At 41.6% G+C, this 24,587-nt stretch overlaps 1 protein-coding gene across 1 annotated transcript in view; it reads left to right on the forward strand.

Annotated features, from left to right (window-relative positions):
• ANO6 (anoctamin 6) overlaps positions 1-24,587 on the forward strand; it is an 89,596-nt gene that overhangs the window by 6,527 nt on the left and 58,482 nt on the right. The window contains exons 3-4 of the mRNA XM_015409771.1: positions 15,894-16,022; positions 18,673-18,738. Of these exons, the coding sequence (XP_015265257.1) occupies positions 15,894-16,022; positions 18,673-18,738 (195 nt within the window). The remainder of the gene's footprint in view (positions 1-15,893; positions 16,023-18,672; positions 18,739-24,587) is intronic.

Raw genomic sequence — 24,587 nt, forward strand, 5'->3', positions numbered from 1 at the left:
GAGGATTGGCTACATTAGGGGTGTGTTGCCTAATATGCAGAGGAGTTCCTGCTACAAAAAGAGCCCTGGAAATAAAGAAAATTGCAGACAGATAAAAACATATGTATTTCAGATGGCATTTGGAAATTGAAACTGTGATCCACACACATCATTGATTCGAATGACCTTCACCCTGGACTGTTTTCTACCAATTTTTTAGTTTTTTAATGACATTGCATGTGCTGTTTTAACGATAAGAAAACTTATAATGATTTTATAATTTTGGCTTTTGCTTACCATTTTGAACTTTTTAATGAAAAGCGGTAGATTATTTTCGCTAATAAATGAAAAACATTTAAACAGGTACTATAAAGTACTAATACCAGAGGCTAGGGATAGTGAATCCTCAGAAAAGGCTAAACTTTAGGCAGTTTTTTTTGTAATAGAAAAAGGAAAACAAAAGAATACTACTGACTTGGTAACTATGAATCATTAATATTTAGTTAAGGCAAACAGCCTTTGTTATTTTTGTAATCTCTGGTAGTCTATGCTAAACTCTGTACTGAATAAAGATCCTTCTTATTTCTAATTGTCTCTGGTGTTGTAACTTAAACTCCAAGGCTAAATCTTGTGCCTAACCCTGACCACATATGCTACCTTGGTAAGAGTAAAAGTGTGCATCTCTGGATTGAGTTGCTAATGTGTTCTGTCCCAGATGCCAACTAAGGGTTTGGAATCTCTTCCCTTAGGAGAAGCAAGGACTAGTGAAAAGAGGTTCTAGTGGCAAATTGTCTGGAAACCAGCGAGGGTATAGACCATCTCGTGGTTTGTTGTTTAATGTACTGAAAAGTACAGGATTCCCTCTCATCCCTGGACTGGCCTGAGTGGGCTAATCCTGTACAAGAGCATATTGCAAAAAACATAAAGACCAACAATAAAAATTCTTTCAAATACATTAGTAGCAGAAAACCAGCCAGGGAGGCAGTGGGGCTCTTGGATGACCACAAGGTAAAAGGATTACTAAATAATGATAGGGAAGTGGTAGAGAAGCTGAATGAATTTTTTTGCTTCTGTTTTCACTGTGGAAGATGGGTGGTGCTTGCCCACTCCAGAACCACCAATTTCAGGATGGGTGTCGAAAGACCTGAGTTGGATTGAGTAATGAGAGAGGAGGTCCTATGACTGATAGATAAATTAAAAACTGATGAATCACCTGGCCCAGATGGCGTATATCCAAGAGTTCTGAAAGAACTCAAATGTGTACTTGTGGATCTCCTGACAAAAATATGCAATCTATCATTAAAATCTGGCTCCATTCCCAAGAACTGGAAGGTAGCTAATGTAATCCTCATCTTTAAAAATGGTTCCAGAGGAGATCCAGGAAATTACAGGCCAGTCAGTATAACATCGATACCAGGTAAGTTGGTGGAATCCATTATCAAAGATAGAATTAGCAGGCACACTGATGAACAAAAGCTATTGAGGAAGAATCAGAGGGGATTCTGTAAGGGAAGATCTTGTCTCACTAACCTTTCTTTGAGGGGGTGAACAAACATAGTGACAAGGGTGACCCAGTAGATGTTGTTTACCTAAACTTCCAGAAAGCTTTTGATAAAGTTCCTCATCAAAGGCTCCTAAATAAACAGTCATGGGATAAGAAGACAAGTCGTCTTGTGGATAAAAAAACCCTGGTTAATTAGCAGGAAACGGAGAGTGAGTATAAATGGGCAATTTTCACACTGGAAGGTGGTAAACAGTGGAGTACTACAAGGCTTGGTACCAGATCCGGTGCTTTTTAACATGTTCATTAATGACTTGGAGTTGGGAATAAGCAGTGAAGTGGCTAAGTTTGCATATTATACTAAGTTGTTCAGGGTGGCAAGAACTAGGGAGGACTGTGAGGCTGGGCAAGTGGGAGTCAGTGTGGCAATTGAGGTTCAACATGGGCAAGTGCAAAGCACATTGGAGCCAAAAATCCTAACTATAAATAGACATTGATGGGGTCTGAACTGGTGGTCACTGACCAGGAGAGAGATTTTGGAGTCATGATAGAGAAGGCAAATGCTATGCTGGGGATTATTAGGAAAGGGACTGAAAACAAATCAGCCAGTATCATAATGCCCCTGTATAAATTTATGATGCACCCTCATTTAGGATATTGTGTACAGTTCTGGTCACTGCACCTCAAAAAAGATATAGCATTGGAAAAGGTGCAGAAAAGGGCAACCAAAATGATTAAGGGGATGGAACACTGTATCTATGATGAAAGGTTAAGGTTCTTTAGCTTGTAGAAATGACGATTTGAGGGGTGACATGACAGAGGTTTAAAAATTATGGATGGGATAGAGAAGGTAGAGAAAGATGTACTTTTCTCCTTTTCTCACAAAACTTGTGAGTACTCAACGAAATTGATGAGCAGTAGGGAGTCTGGGGCTTCCGGTCGAGCTAAGATGGAGGACTAACGCACTTCACGATCGTGTGAAGTGAGCGACAGCTGCTTTTGACAGTTTGGGCAGTTTCTAGCCCAACGCATCGCTCCCCAGCGAGGGGGGGGGACAAGCAGGCAGCCGAGCCTAAGAGGGAGTGTGAGGTTGGCGTGATTTAGCTTCGGAAGAAGCTGAAACAGGCTTTGATCTCCTCCCACGAAGAAGGCAAATGCTAAGCAACTCTCCAGCAGCTGATCGAGCCGGATTACCGGCATAAATCCTTCAACAGCCGACCTCTTGATGAAGGGGCAACAACAGTGAGTGAAAAGAAGCAATGCGAAACCCGTTCTGATCGCGCTAGATAACAATAAACGTACCGCTTACCTGAACTAAGATAAGATGCAAGTTGAAACAAGCGGTTGAGCGGATATAGAATAAACATTCCCAGAAACTTGATTCCGGAAAAGAAAATAGTTGATTGAAGGCTACAAAACTGCAAAAAACTATATTGTTTAACATTCCTGTGGTAAGGATCGAGATGTGCGCGCAGCTGAGAAATCGAAACTGACGAAATACATTGCGGGAAGAATAGGTCGGTGTAACCACAAAAGAGTGCCGAGTGGGTTGAAGAGGAAGAGGAAACCCTGGACGGGCTGTAATTAACAGGAAGTAACTCGGACTCTATAAGGCGCAGGACCGGATGTGAGTACATGCGAGCAGACGGGACCTGCAGAAATGGCAAACTGACCTACTCTATACCGGATTACCATAGAGAAGTTGCGCCCGACATTTTGAGGAGGACTTCAATTTAATTTGCTGTTTAAACGTTTATCAGAGGGTCTGTAAAAGCGAAAACAGATGGAACTGGCTGACCTGCAGGTTATCTTCTAGAAGAGACTGTTTGTCTGTGAATTTGAGCACTGCAGTGAAAATCGCCAAAACGGAGACCAGAAGGGGAAAGAAAAGAGCTGACTCAGACCCTGACATTAAACCAGTTGTGAGATCAAGGACAAGCTCTACATCAACCCCCAAAATGTCAAAAGAGAGGGAGAAGGAGAGGAAAGAGATGCAGACTGCCATGGAAGCGATGGAGAAAAGGATGATGGATGCGATACAAGCCATGGGGGAGCAGATTGAAAAAAGAATGGGAGCTCAGATTGTTAAACAACTGGAAGAACAGATGGAAAAACAACTGGAGGCACAAATGGCAAAGCAAACTCAGATCCATTTGAAACAACTTGAGGAAGTCCAAGAGAAAAACATAACAGCAATAAAGGAATTGGTTACTTCAGAAATAACTTCAATCAAGCAAGAGATAGAAGGAGTCAAAAAAGAAATACAGGATAATGCAACCAAAACTACAGAAACGGAAGAGAAGATGCAACAAATGGAGGAGAAACAGGATTCTTTGACTCAACAACTTAGAAGATCTGAAACAATGATGGAGTTCAGAAGGATGCAAACTCATCTGAGATTTAGAGGTATCAAAGAGAAAGAAAATGAAAATATAAGAGAGGAGATGATGAAGGCGATAACTCTATTCTTGGGCGAAGATGAAGGATCAATGGAATCAGACTTTGATTTAATTTATAGAGTGAACTCCAGAATTGCGGAAAAGAAAAATTTACCACGAGATGTAATTGTACAATTTGTGACAAGAACAACAACAGAAGACATCTTTAAGAAACAATTCACCGTCCCGTTTGAAATGGAAGGAAACAAAATTATGGTCATGAGAGAGCTCCCAAGAGCAATACTTCAGGACAGAAAAAGGTATAAACCTTTGGCTGACAAACTGAAGGCGTTGAACATCAGATATAGATGGGAAATTCCGCAAGGTTTATCCTTCACATACAAAGGAGGGAGGATTCTGATCAGATCGGTGACGGATTTTTACAAATTCAAAGCGGACAATTTAGATGACTTTGGAGAACTTTAAATTAAAACGCATAATGGATTACAAATTGTTGTCATGGAATGTGAATGGATTAAATTCACCAAACAAGAGGAAAAGAATCAATTATTGGATACAAAAACAAAATTGTAATGTGATATGCTTGCAAGAAACTCATATCAGAAAACAAGATGTTAAATATTTAAAAAATGTTAAATTAGGATTGGAATTTTGTTCTTCGGCCCTAAACAAGAAGAAAGGAGTGGTGACATATGTGAAAAATCACTTGCAACCTAAAGAAATTTTTAACGACTTGGAAGGGAGATATGTGGGTGTGGAAGTTATGATCCAACAAAAAAAGACACTGGTGATCAATTTATATGCACCCAATGGAGCAAAGGAGAAATTTTTTAAGGACTTAAATGAGCACCTACAAAAACAAACTTATGACCAAGTCATTATGGCTGGAGACTTTAATGGAACTATAGACCGCTTGGACAGAAAACCACAAAAAGGCAACGAAAATAGTGGAAAATTGCCAAGGAACTTTTTTGAAATAGTCAAACAGGAAAAATTAGAAGATGTTTGGCGGAAATGGAACCCGACACAGAAAGACTTTACATTTTATTCCAATAGACATTGTTCTTTTTCCAGAATTGATATGATTTGGATGTCAGAAGAATTGTCAATGAAAACACATAAAATTGAAATTTTGCCCAGATGTAATTCAGACCACAACCCTGTTGTGTGGAGCTCTATAGAAAGGAACAAATCCTTCCTTTGGAGAATAAATGAAGATTTGTTGGATAAAAAAGCTGTAGTAGAATTGCTAAAGGAAGAAACAAAACAATTTTTTAAAGAAAATTTAAACAAAGAGACCCCGATACAGGTTGTGTGGGATGCCTACAAAGCCGTGATGAGAGGAATCCTCATCTCGCAAAATGTGAAGCAAAAAAAGGAAAAATTTCAAAAACAAGCAGAAGTGTTGGAAAAAATAGCCCAAAAAGAAAAAGAATTAAAAAAGAAACCTGGGAAAAAGAAAATCATCAAAGAATTGCAGTTGCTAAGAGAGCAACTGAATGAAACTTTGAACCATGAACTCTATTGGAATTTAAAGAAGTTACAGCAAAAATCTTTCGAAGGGGCAAATAGACCGGGAAAATATTTAGCTTGGCAACTTAAAACTAGAAAAGAAAGAAGAATGATAACCAAAATTATAGAAGATGGAAAGGAATTCGTTGACCCTAATGGTATAAAGAGAAGTTTCTTCAAGTATTATGCCAAATTATTCCAAGCAACTAGAACTGATCTTGAGAAGATTAGAACATATCTGGAAGAAAGTCCACTATCTAAAATAAGCAGTGAATTTAAGGATTTATTAAATGGTCGAATTCAAAAAGAAGAAGTGACGAAGGCGATTGAAGAATCGAAGTTGGGAAAGGCGCCAGGGCCGGACGGATTTACAGCAAAGTTTTATAAAAAAATGAAAGAGGAAATTCTTCCGGCCATGGAAGCTTTATCCAACGAAATAAGAGAGAACAAAAAGGTGCCAGATTCATGGAAAGAGGCAATTATTTCACTGATACCAAAGGAAGGACAAGATCTAACAAATGTGAAGAACTACAGGCCAATCTCTCTTCTAAACAATGACTACAAAATCTTTGCAAAAATTATTGCAGAAAGGGTGAAAAACTATTTACAAACAGTGATTTCGGAAGACCAAGCTGGTTTTTTACCAAAAAGACAGATTCGTGATAATGTAAGAATAGTAATGGATGCAATTGAATATTATGAGAAGCACCCAGAAAAAGAAGTAGCTTTATTATTTGTTGATGCAGAAAAGGCATTTGACAATCTTAACTGGAATTTTATGCTACAAATGATGGAAAAAATAGAAACGGGACAACAATTTAGAAACTGTATTGAAGCTATCTATTTTGAACAAACTGCAAAATTGAATGTGAATAAGGAAGTGACAGATAACTTCAAGGTACAAAAAGGTACAAGACAGGGTTGTCCTTTGTCACCGCTATTATTCATATGGGTACTGGAAGTATTGTTACAAAAAATACAGCAAGACCAAGAGATAAAGGGATTGACACATAAAGGATTTAAATACAAGTATCGAGCATTTGCAGACGATGTTATGTTTATTGTGGAAAACCCGATTGAAGAGTTACCATTACTATTCCAAAAGATAAAAGATTTTGGAGAATTGGCTGGATTCTATGTGAACAAAAATAAAACGAAGCTTATTTGTAAGAACATGACGAAACAAAAACAAGTGGAACTACAAGACCTGGTACAATGTGAAGTAGTAAAAAAACCGAAATATTTAGGCATTGAGTTAACGGCGAGAAATATAGACTTATACAAGAATAACTATGAAAAATTATGGACCAAGTTAACTCAAGACTTTAAGAAATGGGATAAAATGAACTTATCATTGATGGGAAGAATATCAGTTATCAAAATGAATGTCTTACCACGTTTGATGTTCCTGTTCCAAACAATACCAATACTTCACAAGACGGATATGCTACTTAAATGGCAACAAGAACTATCAAAGTTTGTTTGGGCAGGCAAGAAACCGAGAATTAAGATGAAAATACTCTGTGATGCCAAAGAAAGAGGAGGATTACAGCTACCAAATCTTAGACTCTATTATGAAGCGGTCTGTCTAACCTGGATGGAACAATGGGTGAAATTGGAGAATGATAAGCTATTGGGGCTAGAAGGCCATGATTGTAGGTTTGGTTGGCATGCATATTTGTGGTATGATAAGACAAAAATGGATAGCTTTTTTAAGCTTCATGTGGTGAGAAAAGCATTATTTGTGGTATGGCTGAGATATAAAAAATATTTCAGTGATGTAAGACCATTATGGATTGTACCGGTAGAAGTGTTAAAATCTTACTCAAGACAGAGAGGTAAGGACTGGTTGCCATATAAAGACTTAATTAAAAAAGAGGGAACAGAATGGGTAATGAAAAAGCAGAATGAAATTCAATATGATTATGAATGGTTGAAATACATGCAGATTTATGATCTTTTTAGATCAGACAAAAAAAATTATGGTTTTAGAGAGGAAAAAAATGAAATGGAAAATGTTTGGGAAAGTAAAGGGGGAAAAAATATCTCTAAAATGTATAAAGTGTTGTTAAAATGGTTTACTGAAGATGAAACTGTGAAAGAGCAAATGATAAAATGGGCAATAAATATGAATAAGGAAGTGTCTATTGAAACTTGGGAATATTTGTGGAAAAATTCTATTAAGATATCGCCTTGTACCAATGTCAAAGAGAATTGTTATAAAATGATGTATAGGTGGTACATGACTCCGAAGAAAATTGCAAATATGAACCAGACTATGTCAAATAAATGTTGGAAATGTAAGACCCATGAGGGCTCATTTTACCATATGTGGTGGACTTGTGAGAAAGCTGTAGACTTTTGGACAAAAGTCCACAGGGAAATACAAAAAATATTGAAATGCTCTTTCAAAAAAGCACCAGAAATTCTGCTTTTGGGACTGAAAATGGAAGAAGTCAATACGACTAAAAAGACTTTACTCTGGTATTTAATAACAACAGCGAGAATGATATATGCACAATTTTGGAAAACAGAGAAAATACCAGAGATAGAAGACTGGATACAAAAAGTTCTGTTCATGGCTGAAATGGATAAAATTACAAAAAAACTGAACAACGATGAAGACGACGTTTTTTTTCAAGAATGGAGTGACTTTAAAATATATCTGGAAAAGAACTGGGATGTGAAACAAAACTTAATATGTTTAGATCAATATTAAGTCAAATGAAGTTATCTTGAGATTGTAATGATAAGAAAAATGATATAATTGATGTAAAGTAATGTGAAATGGGGGGGAAGCATTGCGGGAAGCCACGGAAGGGAGGGGAGGAGATGGGAATGGGGTAAACAATGGAAAAATGAAATGGTTTAATTTAAATGTTGTATTCCTATGGAAAAAAATAAAAAATTTTGTTTACCGAAATTGATGAGCAGTAGGCTTAGAACAGATAAAAGGAAGTACTTCTTCACCCAAAGAATAATTAACATGTGGAATTCACTGCTGCAGGAAATGGCAATAGCTATGAGCATAGACAGCTTCAAGAGGGGATTGGGTAAATATATGAAGCAGAGGTCCATGAGTGGCTATTAGCCAGAAGGTATAGATGGAACACTATGTCTGGGGTAGTGATGCTCTGTATTCTGGGTGTTTGGGGTGTAACAATGAGAGGGCATTTGGAGTTCTGGCCCCACTGGTGGACCTCCTGATGACACCTGGGTGTTGACCACTGTGTGACACAAAGTGTTGGACTGGATGGGCCATCGGCCTGATCCAACATGGCTTCTCGTATGTTCTTAACATAATGTTGGATATTTAGCAGAGTAAATGAAGCACAGCAGAATAATGCAGCACACATATGTGTTTAACTTCTAAGAAAAAGGTTTTCTTCAAAATTAGGGAAAGGATTATATGGAAAGAAAATAACAGTCTAACTAACTCATCTTTCAAGTTCTGGTCTACTCCATCATGTTTCTTTGTTCCCTCTGACCATAAGAAGGAAGGAATGGCAGTTTACCCCCAAAAGCTCCACCCCTTCTATACTTGCAGAATAGTACAAATTATCTCCAAAATACTGATTAGCCAATAGTCAATCTTAAGGTCACGTCATTAAGAATAAAACCTCCCCCTTTTTGGTGGGAAGAGTCTACCCTACATCTGATTGGTTCTATGCTAAGCTTGCTATTATTAGCTTACAGAAAACTTCAGCTTAACCCTTTCATGACTGATATTTGCAAAACCCAACGCATAATTTACAAGAATATAAATTAGAACACATACTTCTTGATAAATTCCACATTAGCATGCAAGAGTTGATTAAAGAAAAATTAAATATATTGTGCCAAAGAATCTCATGGTAATTAATAGTTCAATCCTAAACAGAGTTGCACCTTGCTAAGGTCACTGACTTCAAATCTGTAACTCTGTTTACAACTGCTTTGAAAGTCCTCCACTGATAAACCTCTGGAGTGAACTTCCCCTCAAACTATCCTGGGTTTTTTGTATGCATTGAATACACAACACAGATTAATCAGGTATTGGGGTGGGCTAAATTTGTGGCATTTGAAAGTACATGACTGTCATTTTAATCTTAATTATTTAAGATGATTAATGGCTAGTTAATTATTCAGGTTAAAAGTAGGTCATATGTGGTGCTTTGTTCATAGATGACATGGCCTGTTTCCCTACAATACCTCCAGTTGCTAATTAATCCCTCACAAGAGCATATTCACATAAACATACAATGCCCGGATAATTAGCAACTGGTGTAAATTACTTTACACATCAACAAGCCCTAATTAGGAAGGAAGTGGAGAGGGGAAAGAAAGAGTAAGGTTTTGTCTAGGCTTAGACAAACTAATTTGTTACCTCCAGTGTATATTAGAGAGTGGTGAGGGATTCTTAAATCTCTACATTTCACCCTTCGCCTAATACATTTTATAAAATTAGTCCATCCTTTCATACAACTGATTGGATTTCTTAACAGTGTAAAAAGATTTCAGTTCTTAGTACCTACTTATAAGGGGGGAAAGTGTACAGTTCTTTGTACAAAGAAGTTTCACATAATATATATTAAATACAATTACATTTAATGGGTTGAATTCTACAAAGCCAATGCAGGCAGAAATATTGGAGGCAACCATTCCTTCAACCAGAATCTATTACTAGAATTTCAGCCTAAAACTACTTTAACCTTAAGCACTGAGTATTTAAAAACTTTGAAATTTAAAATGAAGTCATATTACTGAAATAGTCTTGCAAAGGGTGGGGGGGAGACCCCATCCATCAATCTTCTTGACCCAGTTGGCTTGCTCTTCCCTCAGACTCCATCAGTGGCTATCCTGAAGAAGAACAGAGAACTTCCTTTGCCCTGCCTGAACCCATAGCTGCCCATCCCTGCATTAGCAGAGAGCAATTCTGCAAAAATAAGAGTAAGACATAGTGAGGTCTGTCCGTGACGTGAACCTGTGTGTGTATGTGAGAGTAAGACACAGTGAGGTCTGTCTGTGAACCTGTGTGTATATGTGTGTTAAGTGCTATCAAGCTGCTTCCAATTTATGGTGACCCTATGAATTAATGACTTCCAAAATGTCCGATTGTTAAGAGACTTGCTCAGGTTTCGCAAACTGAGGGCTGTGATTTTGTTGATTGAGTCAATCCATCTCATGTTAGGTCTTCCTCTTTTTCTGGTGCCTTCAACTTTTTCTACCATCATTGTCTTTCCCAGGGAGTCTGGTCTCATGATGTGACCAAAGTACAATAGCCTCAGTTTAGTCATTTTAGCTTCTAGGGAGAGTTCAAGCTTGAATTCATCTAGAATCCACTCACTTGTCTTTTCGGAGGTCCACAGTATCCGTAAAAATCTCCTCCAACACCACATTTCAAATGAAGCAACTTTCTCCCTGTCAGCTTTCTTCATTTCCCAAATTTCACACACATACATAGTAATAGGGAACACTATTTATTTATTATATTTATACCCCGCCCATCCTGCGAACAATATGGTATGAATTATCTTGATCTTGGTCCCCAACTACACATACTTACATTTAAGAATCTTTTCTAGCTCCTTCATGGCTACCCTGAAGGACAGTGTTTGCCACAATAATACAACATCTAATTGAACATGGACATGGACTGGTACCAGAGCTTACAATAAACTCAGATACCAACTTTACTGCCACATACTCCCAAGACAACACAATCACTGGACCTAACAACATCAACTACACCATCTCAGGCTTATTCACTTGCTCATCTTCTAACACTGTATATGCCATTAAATGCCAACAATGTCATTCAGTTTTCTACATAGGGCAAACATGTCAAACCCTATGCCAAAGGATAAATGGACACAAATCTGACATTAAGAACCACAAAACTGAGAAACCTGTAGGAGAAGATTTCAACTTCCCAGGGCACTCAATGGGGTACCTCAAAGAAGCTGTTTGGCTACAAAGGAATTTCAGAAACAGACTGGAACAGGAGATTGCTGAATTACAGGACAAAACTCAGGACAAAACAATCAGATGTTGTTGCACACCCATTTCTGTTAAAACCAACCATAACTTTTCATGATCCACACAGTTAAAAGCTTTGCTGTAATTAATGAAACACAAGCTGATTTTTTTTTCTGAAATTCACCCGTATGCTCCAGTAACCAATGTAAATTTGCAATATGATCTCTAGTGCCTCTTTCTTTTATGAATCCAGCTTGAACATTTGGCATTTCATGATCCATATATGGTAACAGTCCTTGTTGTAAGATTTTGAGTATCACTTTAGTTGCATGAGAAATTAATGTGATGGTCTGATAGTTACTGCAGTCTTTGATGACTCCTTTGTCAGAATTGGAATGTAGATTGAGCATTTTGTTTTCCATATTCGTTGGCATACTCTTGTCAAGATTTTGATGAACTTCATTTCTGTGACTTGGATTTGTTCTATTGATACCCCATCTACTCCTGGTGATTTATTTCTCCCAATTGTTCTCAGTGCAGCTTTCACTTCACTTTCAAAAACTGTTAGGTTCTTCTTCAGAAGACTCTTCTTTGAAGGAATCTGTCATCCTTTAATCTCTTTTATATAGTTCTTCAGTGTATTGTTCCCATTTTTATTTTATCATGTTCAGTCAATGTATTTTTATATTGATCTTTCAGCATACCAAACTGTGCTTTAAGTTTCCCTTTGATTTCTTGGATCTTTTTTCTCTCTCTTCCTATCTCTTTTTATTGGTTTTTATAATAGTTCTCTTTGCCTCTCTGTACAATCACTGGAATGCTGCATTTAGACGTCTGATTATATTTTTGTCACCTTTTACTTTTGTTTCTTGCCCGTCTTTAGCAATTTAAAATTTTTCATCAATCATCCATTGAGGATTTTCATATCTTTTGGCTACAAGAATAGTCTTTGTGCATTCTTCCTTGATAATATCTCTGTTCAACCCATAGTTCTTCTGGTTCATGTTTACTTGAACTTAGCAATGAAAATCTGTTCTTTACATGGTCTTAAATTTTTCAGGAATGTTGTTTTGATTGTATTTTTGCACTATGAACATTTGGTGTTTTTCTTCAGCTTTATTCTATTTTTTCATATTAGCTGTTCATGATCTGTACCAGAATCAGCACCTGGCCTTGGTTTAGCTGAAAGAATACAGCGGCCGGAAGCAGGGGGCGGGGCTTCGTCATGTGCCCCGCCCCCCTGCACCTCACCTGGGGGAACTGTGTTCCCCCGCGTTCCCCCCCAAAATGACCTCTGGTGCCATCCATGAACCTGCCTTCACTAGTTTGTATGTTTAGTAGTTGTTTAAATACATTAGAACATAGGAAGAGCCATGCTGGATAGACCAAATGCACATCAAGTCCAGCATTCTGTTCACACAGGTGCTAATTAGATGCCTCTAGGAAGCCCACAAGCAATATGTCTGCAACAGTATCCTACTGTCCGTGCTTCCCAGCAATTGCCCCTGGTACTAGAGGGAATAGATATCCATCACAACCAATAGTCATTGTGACTAGTAGCCATGGAAGCAGTTTTATTCTCTGTTCCTTTTCTAATTATGGCAAGCATGGAATTTGCCTTTTTTATAGAAGCTGCACACTGGGTTAACATTTTCACAGAGCAATCCATTGCCACCCCAAGATCCCTTTCTTGGTCTGTCATTGTCAGCTCAGATCCCATCAGTGTGTATGTGAAGTTGCTAGCTTCCTTTTTCTTTGTTAGCCCCATGGGTTTTTTATTTTGAAAAGAGAAAGCTGGAATATAATTTAAGAAATAAATATAACAGGTAGGGCAAAATTATGCCTGGAAGCAACAATAATTTGAATATTGGGATCTGGCAAGGGGACAGAGAGAGTGAGTGCTTAGGGCATCAGAACAAGAGGACAAATTACTGTGTTATTGTAAATCCAGTAAAACTGGGTTTTTCAATATGTAACATACACAGCCTTTGCTGTTAACATCTTGCCCAGGCTGAGCAACACATTGCTCAAACCATCTCTGGAACATCATATCTCTAGCAGCCACATATGTGCATATAAAAAAATGCATGGGGACACACAGGGCTAAGATAGAGATTAATGTAGGTTTGCAGAATTTTTAAAAATAATTAAACTAGGGGATTAATCCCCCTCCCCCTGGGACTTCAGGCATTGGAGGGGCATTTTGTCAACAGTCAGTGTTGCAGTTAAGTCTGGCTATAGATCTGTGGCATCTATGTGACAGGGGCTGACAGCTCTAAGTGACTGAAGAGCTGGCTCTGACCGGTTCTGGCTGGCGTATGCCAGAGCTAATTAGCATGACTCGGCATTGGCCCTGATTGGCCAATGGATGTATAAGTACAATGAGGTGCTGTACAGTTTTTCTTCTTGTGATTATTGGGTGTCTGCGAAGCATTATGTCAGTCTGTGTAATTATTGGTGAAGGCTTTGTAAATAAACTGTAAATAGATTTTACACTAAGCCTTGAAGACTCCAGTCTTTATTGGATACTCTTGCATCTGTGTTCTGTCTGCAGTGGGCTAGCACCGCGCATACCGACACATTTTGGTTACATTAACAAGTGAGGGGGGAAGCAGAATGGGCGTGAATGGCAGAGCTGTGGGGTAACCAGGGGAGGAAGGAGTAGGGTTGCTAGACCCCCCAGTGGAGGCAGGAGTCCCCTACCGCCAGGTCCCACTACCCTACTGCTGCTTAGCTGGCCATTGTCCTGAAAAAGAGGGAGATCCAGCCAACATGCAGCAACATATCTATGTCACTGACCCAGAAGTGATGTTATCACATTGGGGTGATGCTCTGGTATTTGGGCAAAAACTCAGTGGTAGAAGCCAAATCTTCCATAGAGTTTTTGCCCAATACCAGAGCATCTCCCTGATGTGATGATGTCACATGGGCAGTGACATAGGCACACTGCTGCACATTGGCTGGGCCTCCCTCCTGCTCCCAGTAAGCCCCAGCCTCGCCAGTTGCCAGGAGGAAATTGGCAACTCTAGGGAGGAGATTGAGGGCTGATAAAGGTGGAGAACATAAGATAGGAGGTGAGTTTTGGAGTGGAGACAGGAAACAGGCATAGTGAGAGGATGGGAGAAATAGAAACTGCAAGAGAGAGAAGAGGCATACTGTTGTGGGAAGAAAAGACTGGGCAGGTGGATAGAGAGGAAGAAATATTGGCAGAGTGAGTGACTGGGGCTGCTGTGTTAGGAACACTTTCCTAGGAATAAGCCCTGTTTTTTTAAAATGTGAACATTTCTCTGCTCACAATGGCTCTCTAAGGGGGGGAAACAGCATGGGTAGGGAGGAAATGGAACAAGAAGGGATAAATGGGGCCAACAGGGGTGGGAAGGGGAGTCCAAACATGGGATCCTCTGGCTCAGTGTTTTCTGCTCTGAGAGGCACTTGCAGCTCTCCAATTCCTGAAGGGAGAGCTCATTCCCAGCAACTGCTGCCTAAGCTTCTTGTAACTAGAGATGCCAGAGACCGAACCTGATGCATTCTACATGCATACTCAGCTCTTCCCCAGTTCCATAGAACAATGTCAATGAGCAGGCAGCTGCACATATAGATGACTGAGCGAGACCTTTTTTAATGTACATAGTTGTGACAAACTGCGCTTTAAAAGCTCATAAGCAGGCCTGTAACTACATTGGGGCATCTCTGGGCTGGGCCCCCTGACTTACCACCCAGGCCTCCCAGCTTCCCATCCAGCCGGTTCAAAACTTTTAAATTTTAAATTTCTGTAAAGCTTTAAGTTCTCACATGCTGGAAACATATGAACTGGAGTTTTGATTATACCAAGTTACCTCAGAGTTTTATTTGATTCACCTCAGACATTTTACCCGTGATTTCACCTGACCTTTCCCCCTCTATGTTGAATAAAATATTTTATTTTTGAACTTTAAAAAGCCTGTTATGTGCCATTTTCAGGAGTTTAAGTTAAAGAGGTGATTTTGTCTCTTCCCTCAAGTTCCTGGGCTGAGGCAGCATCAAAGTACAGTAAAGTGATAGAATGGGACAGCCATAAACATCCAGAAAAGAAGAAAATAGATAAATGGGCTGCTCAGCCAAGAAGGAAGGGAAAATGGAGGGAAAATCCTGCATGCAAAGAAGGGAAGAGGGCGAGGTCATCATAATAGCCTTCAAGAAACAGTCCACCAATATTTGTTCCCAAGATCCATAATGACATATTTACATAGTTAGTTAGCTTTAGTATATTATTTGCAGTTCCATCCTAAGCCCAGTTACACCCTTCTAAGTCTATTCAGGTCCGTGGACTTAGAAGAGTCTAACTCTGTTTAGTATTGCACTGTTATTCTGCTATCTGTGGGGTGCATGCGTACAGTGTACTCTGCTTTGTTCTTAAAAATTTAACTAACATCCTTTGGTCCGTACCTTATCTACTACTTATTTGTTATTTCACTGACCATTTTAGTTCCATGGAATTTATTTATGACAGACCAAAACTGATGGACAGATATTATAATGTCGAAGGTATTATGCTTTATTTACAGGCAGAGTTTAATCAGAACCATGAATCCCTGTTCTTTAATGATGGCCAGAGAAGAATTGATTTTGTTTTAGTGTATGAAGATGAGAGCAAAAAGGAAAATCGAAAGAGGAGCTTTAATAAAAAACAAAAGGTATGAAGTACTTTCTCTTCTGTTTAGCCATTGATCAAGGCTTGGCTTTGCTGCATGTTTCCAAGCTTCTGTTTTCAGTGATTTTTAGAATCTCTCAGTCAAAATGTCCCACAGCTTCCAAAGGTGTGCTAACTTTTTAAAAAATGTATAAGCTGAGTCATCATTTATATCTTCTCAAATGACACAACTTGCTGTTCTCTTCCTTTGCTCATTCGTTTACTTGGAGTTAAAAGATCTCTTACCTAGCCACTGAGTTGAAAGATACTTGGTTTCTTTTGTTTGGTTTCTTTTAGAAGCACAGGCTGCAAAGCTAAAGATAGTAACAGGAATCTTTACATGTTATACGATATGCATCTTTCTGTTTCTTCTTCCTGTTTTACTTTCCTGAGTTTTAGAACCAATCTACACATTCAGAAGAATCACATGATGTAGAATCACATGATATATATAGACGTGGAAACCACACATCTTCAGAATACACATTCTCCCCTCTCCCTGAGCAAAACCTCTGCGCATGGAAACTTCATGTGGCAGAAAGAAAGCTAGTCAGAACTTTTGTTTACACCCATGTCAGTGCCAAAAATAAGAGCCAAAAAGCCAAGAACACAATCCCTAATGACATATTACAGTATACAGGTGTTTGAGTTCCCAAGAACTCAGGCCAGATATTACAAAAGAAAAAGAGAGGCAAAGCAGGTTTTCCAGGTCATGCTTTTTAGGAACCATGTCATGCCAGCATATGGTGGATTTTCTGGCAGGCAAATACCTAGAACGTGTCTCTCTGACTTGCTTGCTTTCCACAGGCAGGAAGTCTTTGGCATGGGAGATTATTCCCATAGGCTTCCATGTGTAGATTGTGGTCTTTAGCATTTGCTGCTCTTTTTTTTTTTAAGTTATGTAGGCTCCCCATATTCTTTTCTGACAGGGACTCTTGTGCCTTTACTAGCTGTATGTTGGAGAGAAATTGAGTAGGAGCGATCTGCAATAGGTTGAGACTATTATGGCTGAAAAGGCTGTATTTTCAAGCGTTTTTTTAATTCTTCAGGTTGCTCCCATAATTGTTTAGCACTAATTGTATTACATTTGAACAATTTTTTTGTTTTGCTCGATTGTCCCATCAAACATAGCTTGTTATAAAAAGCTGTTATAATTATCCTATTCTCCTTTGCAGGGAAATGGCATGCAGGGAAAACTTAACCCTCCTTCCCCGAGCGCTGCCATCTCAATCCTTATTGAGTCTCCCATACCTGGTTTATAGAGCCAAATAATTCATCTGGATTTCTAATAATGGAACTTCAGTATTCAATGTAGTTTGTTACCTAGTAACCAAATTGGATTTAGTACTAAACTACCAATGGGAAAGTAAACCCTTCAGGGGCCATATAGTTGTAAGACTAATGCAGCTATAACCCTCACAATATATATGAAGAAGATAAAAAACAAATTGTTATAGATTTACTAAGAGAGACAGATTAGAGAACTTCCGGCCTAGCTACACCTGGAAAAGTCTGATTTCTTAAATAAACAGCCTTTTACTGACTCATTCTTGCTAATCAAATAAAGTAATTCAAATTAACTTGACCGTTTGGCAAACTGAGAGATTGTTTGTAAAACCTCCCCCCATCCAGTAGTATACAATCCCATAAAACATCAGTGTCCTTTTATGCTTTGTGTGTGTGTTAAGTGTGATAGAGTTGCTTCCAACTTATGGCGACCCTGTAAAGTAATGACCTCCAAAATATCCTATCATTAACAGTCTTACAAACTGAAAGCCATGGCTCCCTTGATTGAATCAATCTGTCTCATGTTGGGTCTTCCATGTTTCTTGCTGCCTTCAACTTTTTCTCGCATCATTGTCTTTTCCAGTGAGTCTTAATAGCCCTATTACCTGTGTAAAAATGCCCCCCTGAGCGATTCTGTTTTATGGAATGCCAGAAATGTGGGAGTCCTCCTGACCTTCTCAGGCAGGCCATTTCATAAGGTGGGGGGCTGCAACAGATAATACATGTGTACGGACAGTTGTTGATCTCACCCATTTCTTATTCTTTTTATTTTTTCTACTTTATCTATGCTTTTTATCTACTTTATTCTTTTTTTCTACTTTATCTTTATTCTCAAAAGCTCTTAGCTTTTGAGAATAAAGGGTGTATCAGCCCTTTCCACTCATGCTTACTTGGTAAATATGCTATATGTGATCCTCCAATACAGGGGATCACCATTTTGTCTGAAAGGGGCAACACACATGCTTTCAGTCTCAGTATAGACATACCAGGACAAAATGGTGGTCACACATATTTGGGAGGATTGCATTTAGCATACACTTCTGGTACGTAGAGTTGCTGGGCTCCCAGTATATAATCATAACAACTGAGAAGCGCCTCAAATTCATGTTTGTCATCTTGTTAGTCTAATCATAGTTTCCTGGGTGTTGATATAATGCACACATTGTTTTTTGTTTGCACACAGAATATTTTATGAGCACATCTTCACAGCTTGATTTGTGATCCAAAAATGATCTCAGCAAATAAATAAACAAATACAGTATCTCATTCTTTATTTTTGCTGTAAGATCTATGGCTTCTGCTTATATGCATTGCTGTTAAAGAATGTGAATAATCACGTTTACAATTTTTTTAATCAATTCTAACAGCGGAAGAGAGAAGTATATGAGTCTAACTTGATAACCCGTGGTTTGCAGCTGGAAGCAACAAGGTCGGTAAGTGCAATTCTCTTTATGCATTTTAAAAAGTGGAGCTGCTTCTTCTACTTACCTGAAACGGAATTCTGACTCATAAGAACTCTGTGCCACATTGCAAACTACACAGTGTTTTTCCAGAACTGTGGACAAATATATTTCTAGTAGAAATAGTGTAGATATATATTGCTTTTGGCATAGTGTTATCGTCATCTGCTTCTTCCAGCACAGAGACAGTGGAAGGAGCAGGTGCCCAATTTGAGAAGCTCATTCTGTGTCTGCTTCATAGGGTGACTGCACTTTTTCACTAAGATCAGTTGATATGGTTGAGCGTCCATAATACTCCGATGCCTTTTTACCTTCTTTTAAATCTCTGTTGCAAATTGTGCAGTAGCTTATTTATGCATGAGGATCATGCCTGCTTTTTAACATCCTGTAATGTATTGAAACGATTACATGAATCACCTCATAGGACTCCCATGTTAAGCTTCGAGCCAGGCCAGGGCTCCTCTGAGCGAACTTCCTATTGGTCGCTTCGTAACAGCGACCAATCAGAACAATACCATTCCCTAGGAGGGAAAGACTCCCATTGGTCCTTAACTACGCAATCTCATTGGTTGTTAATTGTAAATAGGCGTGGCTACATTAGCCCGGTTATGTTTAAAAGGAGCATAAGCTCCCACTGTTTTCGGTTCTGGTTTCTTATTGAGTTGAGTGCTTGTTCGTTACTTCCAATAAAGCTGAATCACTTGCTGAATCACTCTAAGAGTCCTTTGTTAGCGCGATCTAACAATTGGCGACGAAGGTGGGATGTTAGAGCAGGTAGGCAGCCCTGCGGACATCCACACTTCGGACTCGGAAGAAAGCGGGCAAAGCACAGCAGCCGATCCGGCGGAGGCGCCACCAGCTCCGGTGCCCAAGTCTCCCCCGATGGCTGGAAGCCAGAAGTTCGAGTGCTTCGAACCCTCCTCAGAAGACTGGGACTCCTACCTATCCAGGTTCGAGTTCCATCTGGAGACACACGACATTACAGACGAGGCCAAGAAACGGGCGTGCCTCCTGAGTTCCTGCGGGAAGGGAACCTTCGACATAGCCAGGTCGTTGGTGGCCCCAACTAATATAAAGACTGTCACCTACGCTGACATCACGGAGAAGCTTAAGGCTCACTATTCTCCACAACCGTCGGAGATCGCCTGCCGGCACGCGTTTTACAAGCGGAACCAGGCCGGAGGCGAGACCATCGCAGATTTCGTGGCGGCCCTTCGCAAAGCCGCACGACCATGTAATTTCCACAACGTGGAGGAAGCCCTCAGAGACCGTCTCGTCTGCGGTCTCAAAGATGAAAGGCTGCAACAGAGGCTGTTCGCCCGCACCACCCTGACCTGGGCAGTGGCCTACGAAGAGGCCGTGGCCGCGGAAGCAGCGGAGAAGTCCACGAAGGAGGTCCGCCAGCGGGTGGCAGAGCCCAGTATACACGCTCAACGAGACAGCGAGGGCGAAGACGCGGATGATGACGTCAACGCGGTTCGAGGCAAGCGGACCCCAGCGAAGACTACCAACGTCAAGCCTTGCTCCGGTTGTGGCGGGAAGCACCAGCGCGACTCCTGTTGGGCTCGTGATGTCGACTGCAGAGCGTGTGGACGGCGTGGTCATCTGGCCAGAGTCTGCAGATCAGCAAAGAAGGATCCCTCAACTAACAACCGGTCAGCGCAGAGGGGCACTCCAGTCAGCACCCAAGGCAAGACCCGTTCCTCAGCATCGGAAGCAAGCTGCCAGTTGACGGCGACCTTGTCGAGCGCATCGGCCGTAAATCGCACCAGCAGCCAGGGCAAGATCACCGTGACTCCACTCCTCGACGGCCGACCCTGTACAATGGAGGTGGACTCAGGATCGTCCGTGACGGTGATTTCTGCCGCGTCCTGGCGCCAGTTGTTCCCGAACCGAAGCCGGCGGCGGCTCCAGCCTGCGGGAACCAGAGTGTCCGACTTCCAGGGCAACCGAATTCCCTTGGCCGGACGGGACTCTGTTACTGTTGAGTATAAGGGGAAATGTGTTAAACTGTCATTCCTGATTGCAGAGGGAGACCGGGTTAACCTGCTAGGGTTAGATTGGTTTGAGCCATTGGGCATTGGTATTTCTGGGATTAACAGGATGTCTGAAAATAAATGGGGCATGCTGTACGACCTGTTCCCTGATGTATTTGCCGAAGGGTTGGGGAGGTACAAGGGCCCCCCGGTTGCGTTTGACTTAGATCCGTCAGTCAAACCTATTAGGTTGAAGTATCGGAAAGTACCTGTGTCTCTCAAACATAAGGTGGAAAAAGAGATTGACAAACTAGTTGAGCAAGGGGTTTTAGAGCCAGTACCATACAGCAAATGGGAGACCCCGATCGTAACCCCTGTCAAATCAGATGGGTCCATACGACTATGCGCCGATTACAAATGTACGATTAACAAGGCGCTGCAGCAACATTCGTACCCGGTCCCGGTAATAAGCCACATTTTGGCTTCCCTGGGGGGTGGCAAGATTTTCGCCAAATTTGACCTGGCCCAGGCATACCAGCAGTTGCCTGTCACCCCGGAGGCTGCCGAGGCCCAAACAATTGTAACCCACCAAGGGGCTTTTAAAGTGAACAGGCTGCAATTCGGGGTCAACGTAGCACCTGGGATTTTTCAGGGCCTCATGGAACGTCTACTAAGGGGGGTACCTGGCACAGTGCCCTATTTTGACGACGTGCTGATTGCGGGCGGGTCTGAACAGGAACTACTGGACCGGGTTAAAGAGGTCCTCAGGCGTTTTCAAAATGCCGGTCTCAGAGTTAAGCGCTCAAAATGCACGCTCGGGGTGGAAAGTGTGGACTTCCTGGGGTTTCGCATTGACGCAGAGGGAGTCCACCCCACGGATGAGAAGGTATCTGCAATCCAAAACGCCCCCAGGCCGGTGAGTAAGAAGGAGCTCCAATCCTTTTTAGGACTCCTGAATTTTTATCATGCGTTTTTACCGCATAAGGCATCAGTGGCGGCCCCTTTGCACGCGCTTTTGCACAAGGAGGCAAAATGGAAGTGGGGGCAGGCCGAGGAAAAGGCTTTTGTGGGAGTCAAGGAGCTGCTGACATCTAATGCCGTACTCACGCATTATGATGAACACAAGCTCCTGGTGTTAGCTGCTGACGCTTCACCTTTTGGAGTAGGCGCAGTTTTAAGCCATCTGATGCCTGATGGGAGCGAAGCGCCTATCGCTTTTTATTCTAGATCACTATCTGCGGCAGAGCGGAACTATGCCCAGATAGACAAGGAGGGTCTGGCGTTGGTAGCGGCTGTCAAAAAGTTCCATGATTTTATTTTTGGCAGACGATTTTTGCTGGTCACTGACCACAAGCCGCTACTGGGGATTTTTGCGCCCGATAAGCAATTGCCAAACATCATGTCCCCACGCATGCTTAGATGGGCGATATTTTTGCAGGCTTATGATTTTGACTTAGAGCACCGGCCTGGGAAAGCGATTGGGCATGCGGATGCCCTCAGCCGGTGCCCGGTGCCGGACATTGGCGCAGACCCTGCCCCCGCCTGTGAGGTCTTGGCAATTGAGGAGCTTCCTCGACCCCCGGTATCATCCAGGGACATTGCAGCACACACGGCCAAGGATAGCGTGCTGTCCCGAGTATTAAACTGGGTTTGGAGGGGGTGGCCGGTTGGAAGCGTTGAACCGGAGTTCGGCCCTTACAAAAGCCGTCAAAATGAACTATCCATTTCTAAGGGCTGTGTATTATGGGGGAACAGGGTGGTGGTTCCTGACAAACTCAGGACGAGAGTGTTAGAGTCGCTGCACGAGGGTCACCCCGGTATGGTACACACCAAAGCGTTGGCCAGAGGGTATGTCTGGTGGCCGGGGCTGGACAAAGAGATCGAAGAATGGGTACGAGGGTGTCCCAAATGCCAGCAAGTCAGACCCGATCCCCCACAAGCTACACCCCAAGGCTGGGAGTCATCTGGTAAACCCTGGGCCAGATTGCATATAGATTTTGCTGGCCCTCTCCAAGGGCAAATGTTCCTAATTGTGGTGGACGCTATGTCCAAATGGCTGGAGGTCGTGCATATGAAATCGACCACATCACTTGCTGTGATCCATGCGCTCCGCCGACTTTTTGCCACCCACGGGTTGCCTGACGTCATCGTCAGTGACAACGGGCCTCAATTTGTGTCTGAGGAATTTAGGCTCTTCCTCACGAGTAATGGCATACGCCAAATGACTTCGGCCCCTTTCCATCCGGCATCTAATGGCCAAGCCGAACGGATGGTCAGGACGGCCAAAGAGGCCCTGGGTAAAATGGACGAAGGGGACTGGAGCCAGAGGCTGGGCTCCTTTCTTTTGCTGCAGCACACCACCCCCTGTAGTGCTACAGGCCGTAGTCCGGCCGAATTGTTAATGGGGCGGAGACTCACGACCCGTTTGAACCGAATGCACCCAGACCTCACTGAAGAGCAATCCGAGCGTACCACGGCGCAACCGAAGGTGCGCATGTTTGAAAAAGGGGACAAGGTTTTCGCACGAAATTATGCAAACGGGCACTTATGGCTTCCTGGGGTTATATCCGACTCTGTGGGTACTCGAATGTATGTGGTGCAGTTAGCTGACGGTCGAATATGGCGGCGCCACATAGATCAGTTAAGGAGACGTTGGGCTAGGGACAGCGCTGACTCTCCGACGGCTGAATCCCCTGATGTCGAGTGGACACCCCCAGAGCAGGCGGTGAGTACCGAAAGGCCCGGTACTGTCCCCGAGTCAGGGCAGAACCCTGTGTGCGGGGCTGAAATCCCAGTCGAGTCTGTGCCTGATCCAGGCTGTAGTGAACCCCACTCTGACCCACAACCTTGTCTGCCCATGGAGCCTGCACCGCTCCGCAGGTCCCAGCGTTCGCGGCAAATGCCGACTTATCTGAAGGACTATGAGTGTAAATACTGTTGGAATAACTGATGTACAAAGGTTGATTGCATGTTTGTAAATAATAAAACAATTGGGATGATGGCTTAACTTAGGGGGGAGGAATTGTAATGTATTGAAATGATTACATGAATCACCTCATAGGACTCCCATGTTAAGCTTCGAGCCAGACCAGGGCTCCTCTGAGCGAACTTCCTATTGGTCGCTTCGTAACAGCGACCAATCAGAACAATACCATTCCCTAGGAGGGAAAGACTCCCATTGGTCCTTAACTACGCAATCTCATTGGTTGTTAATTGTAAATAGGCGTGGCTACATTAGCCCGGTTATGTTTAAAAGGAGCATAAGCTCCCACTGTTTTCGGTTCTGGTTTCTTATTGAGTTGAGTGCTTGTTCGTTACTTCCAATAAAGCTGAATCACTTGCTGAATCACTCTAAGAGTCCTTTGTTAGCGCGATCTAACACATCCATCCACTCATTATTGAAGTGCAGCAAGTTCAAGAAAGTGAAAAATGGTCCCTTATCAAAGTGGCCCAATTTATAGCATCTACACCGATTCCACAAATGTTTTATTCTGTGAACAATGAATATCAGCTGCATGTTACCTGTGCTTAATGCACTCTGTACTGATATGAAATCCAGTATAAATCAGGCTTGAGATCCAGTTAAGTCATATTTGTAACCATACCTTGTTACTCTAATGCTGGTTTCATCAATGAACAACATTTGTCATTTGAAAATTTTTCAAAACAACAGTCTTGTTTGGAGAGGTCAGTTTACAAACTCATCAAGTAGTTTTGTTGCTGTTGTTTTACATGACTCTGTAACTTGGCAGTTTTATCATCCTTGAAACAAGACTATAGTTGACTCTTTAACATATGCCTCTGTCCACTGAAATCTTGACTCTTTTTTCCTACTTCAGCCAGGGC

The sequence above is a fragment of the Gekko japonicus genome, unplaced genomic scaffold (genome assembly GCF_001447785.1).
Source record: "Gekko japonicus isolate JY-2015 unplaced genomic scaffold, Gekko_japonicus_V1.1 scaffold4, whole genome shotgun sequence".
In the NCBI taxonomy this organism is placed as follows: Eukaryota; Metazoa; Chordata; class Lepidosauria; order Squamata; family Gekkonidae; genus Gekko; species Gekko japonicus.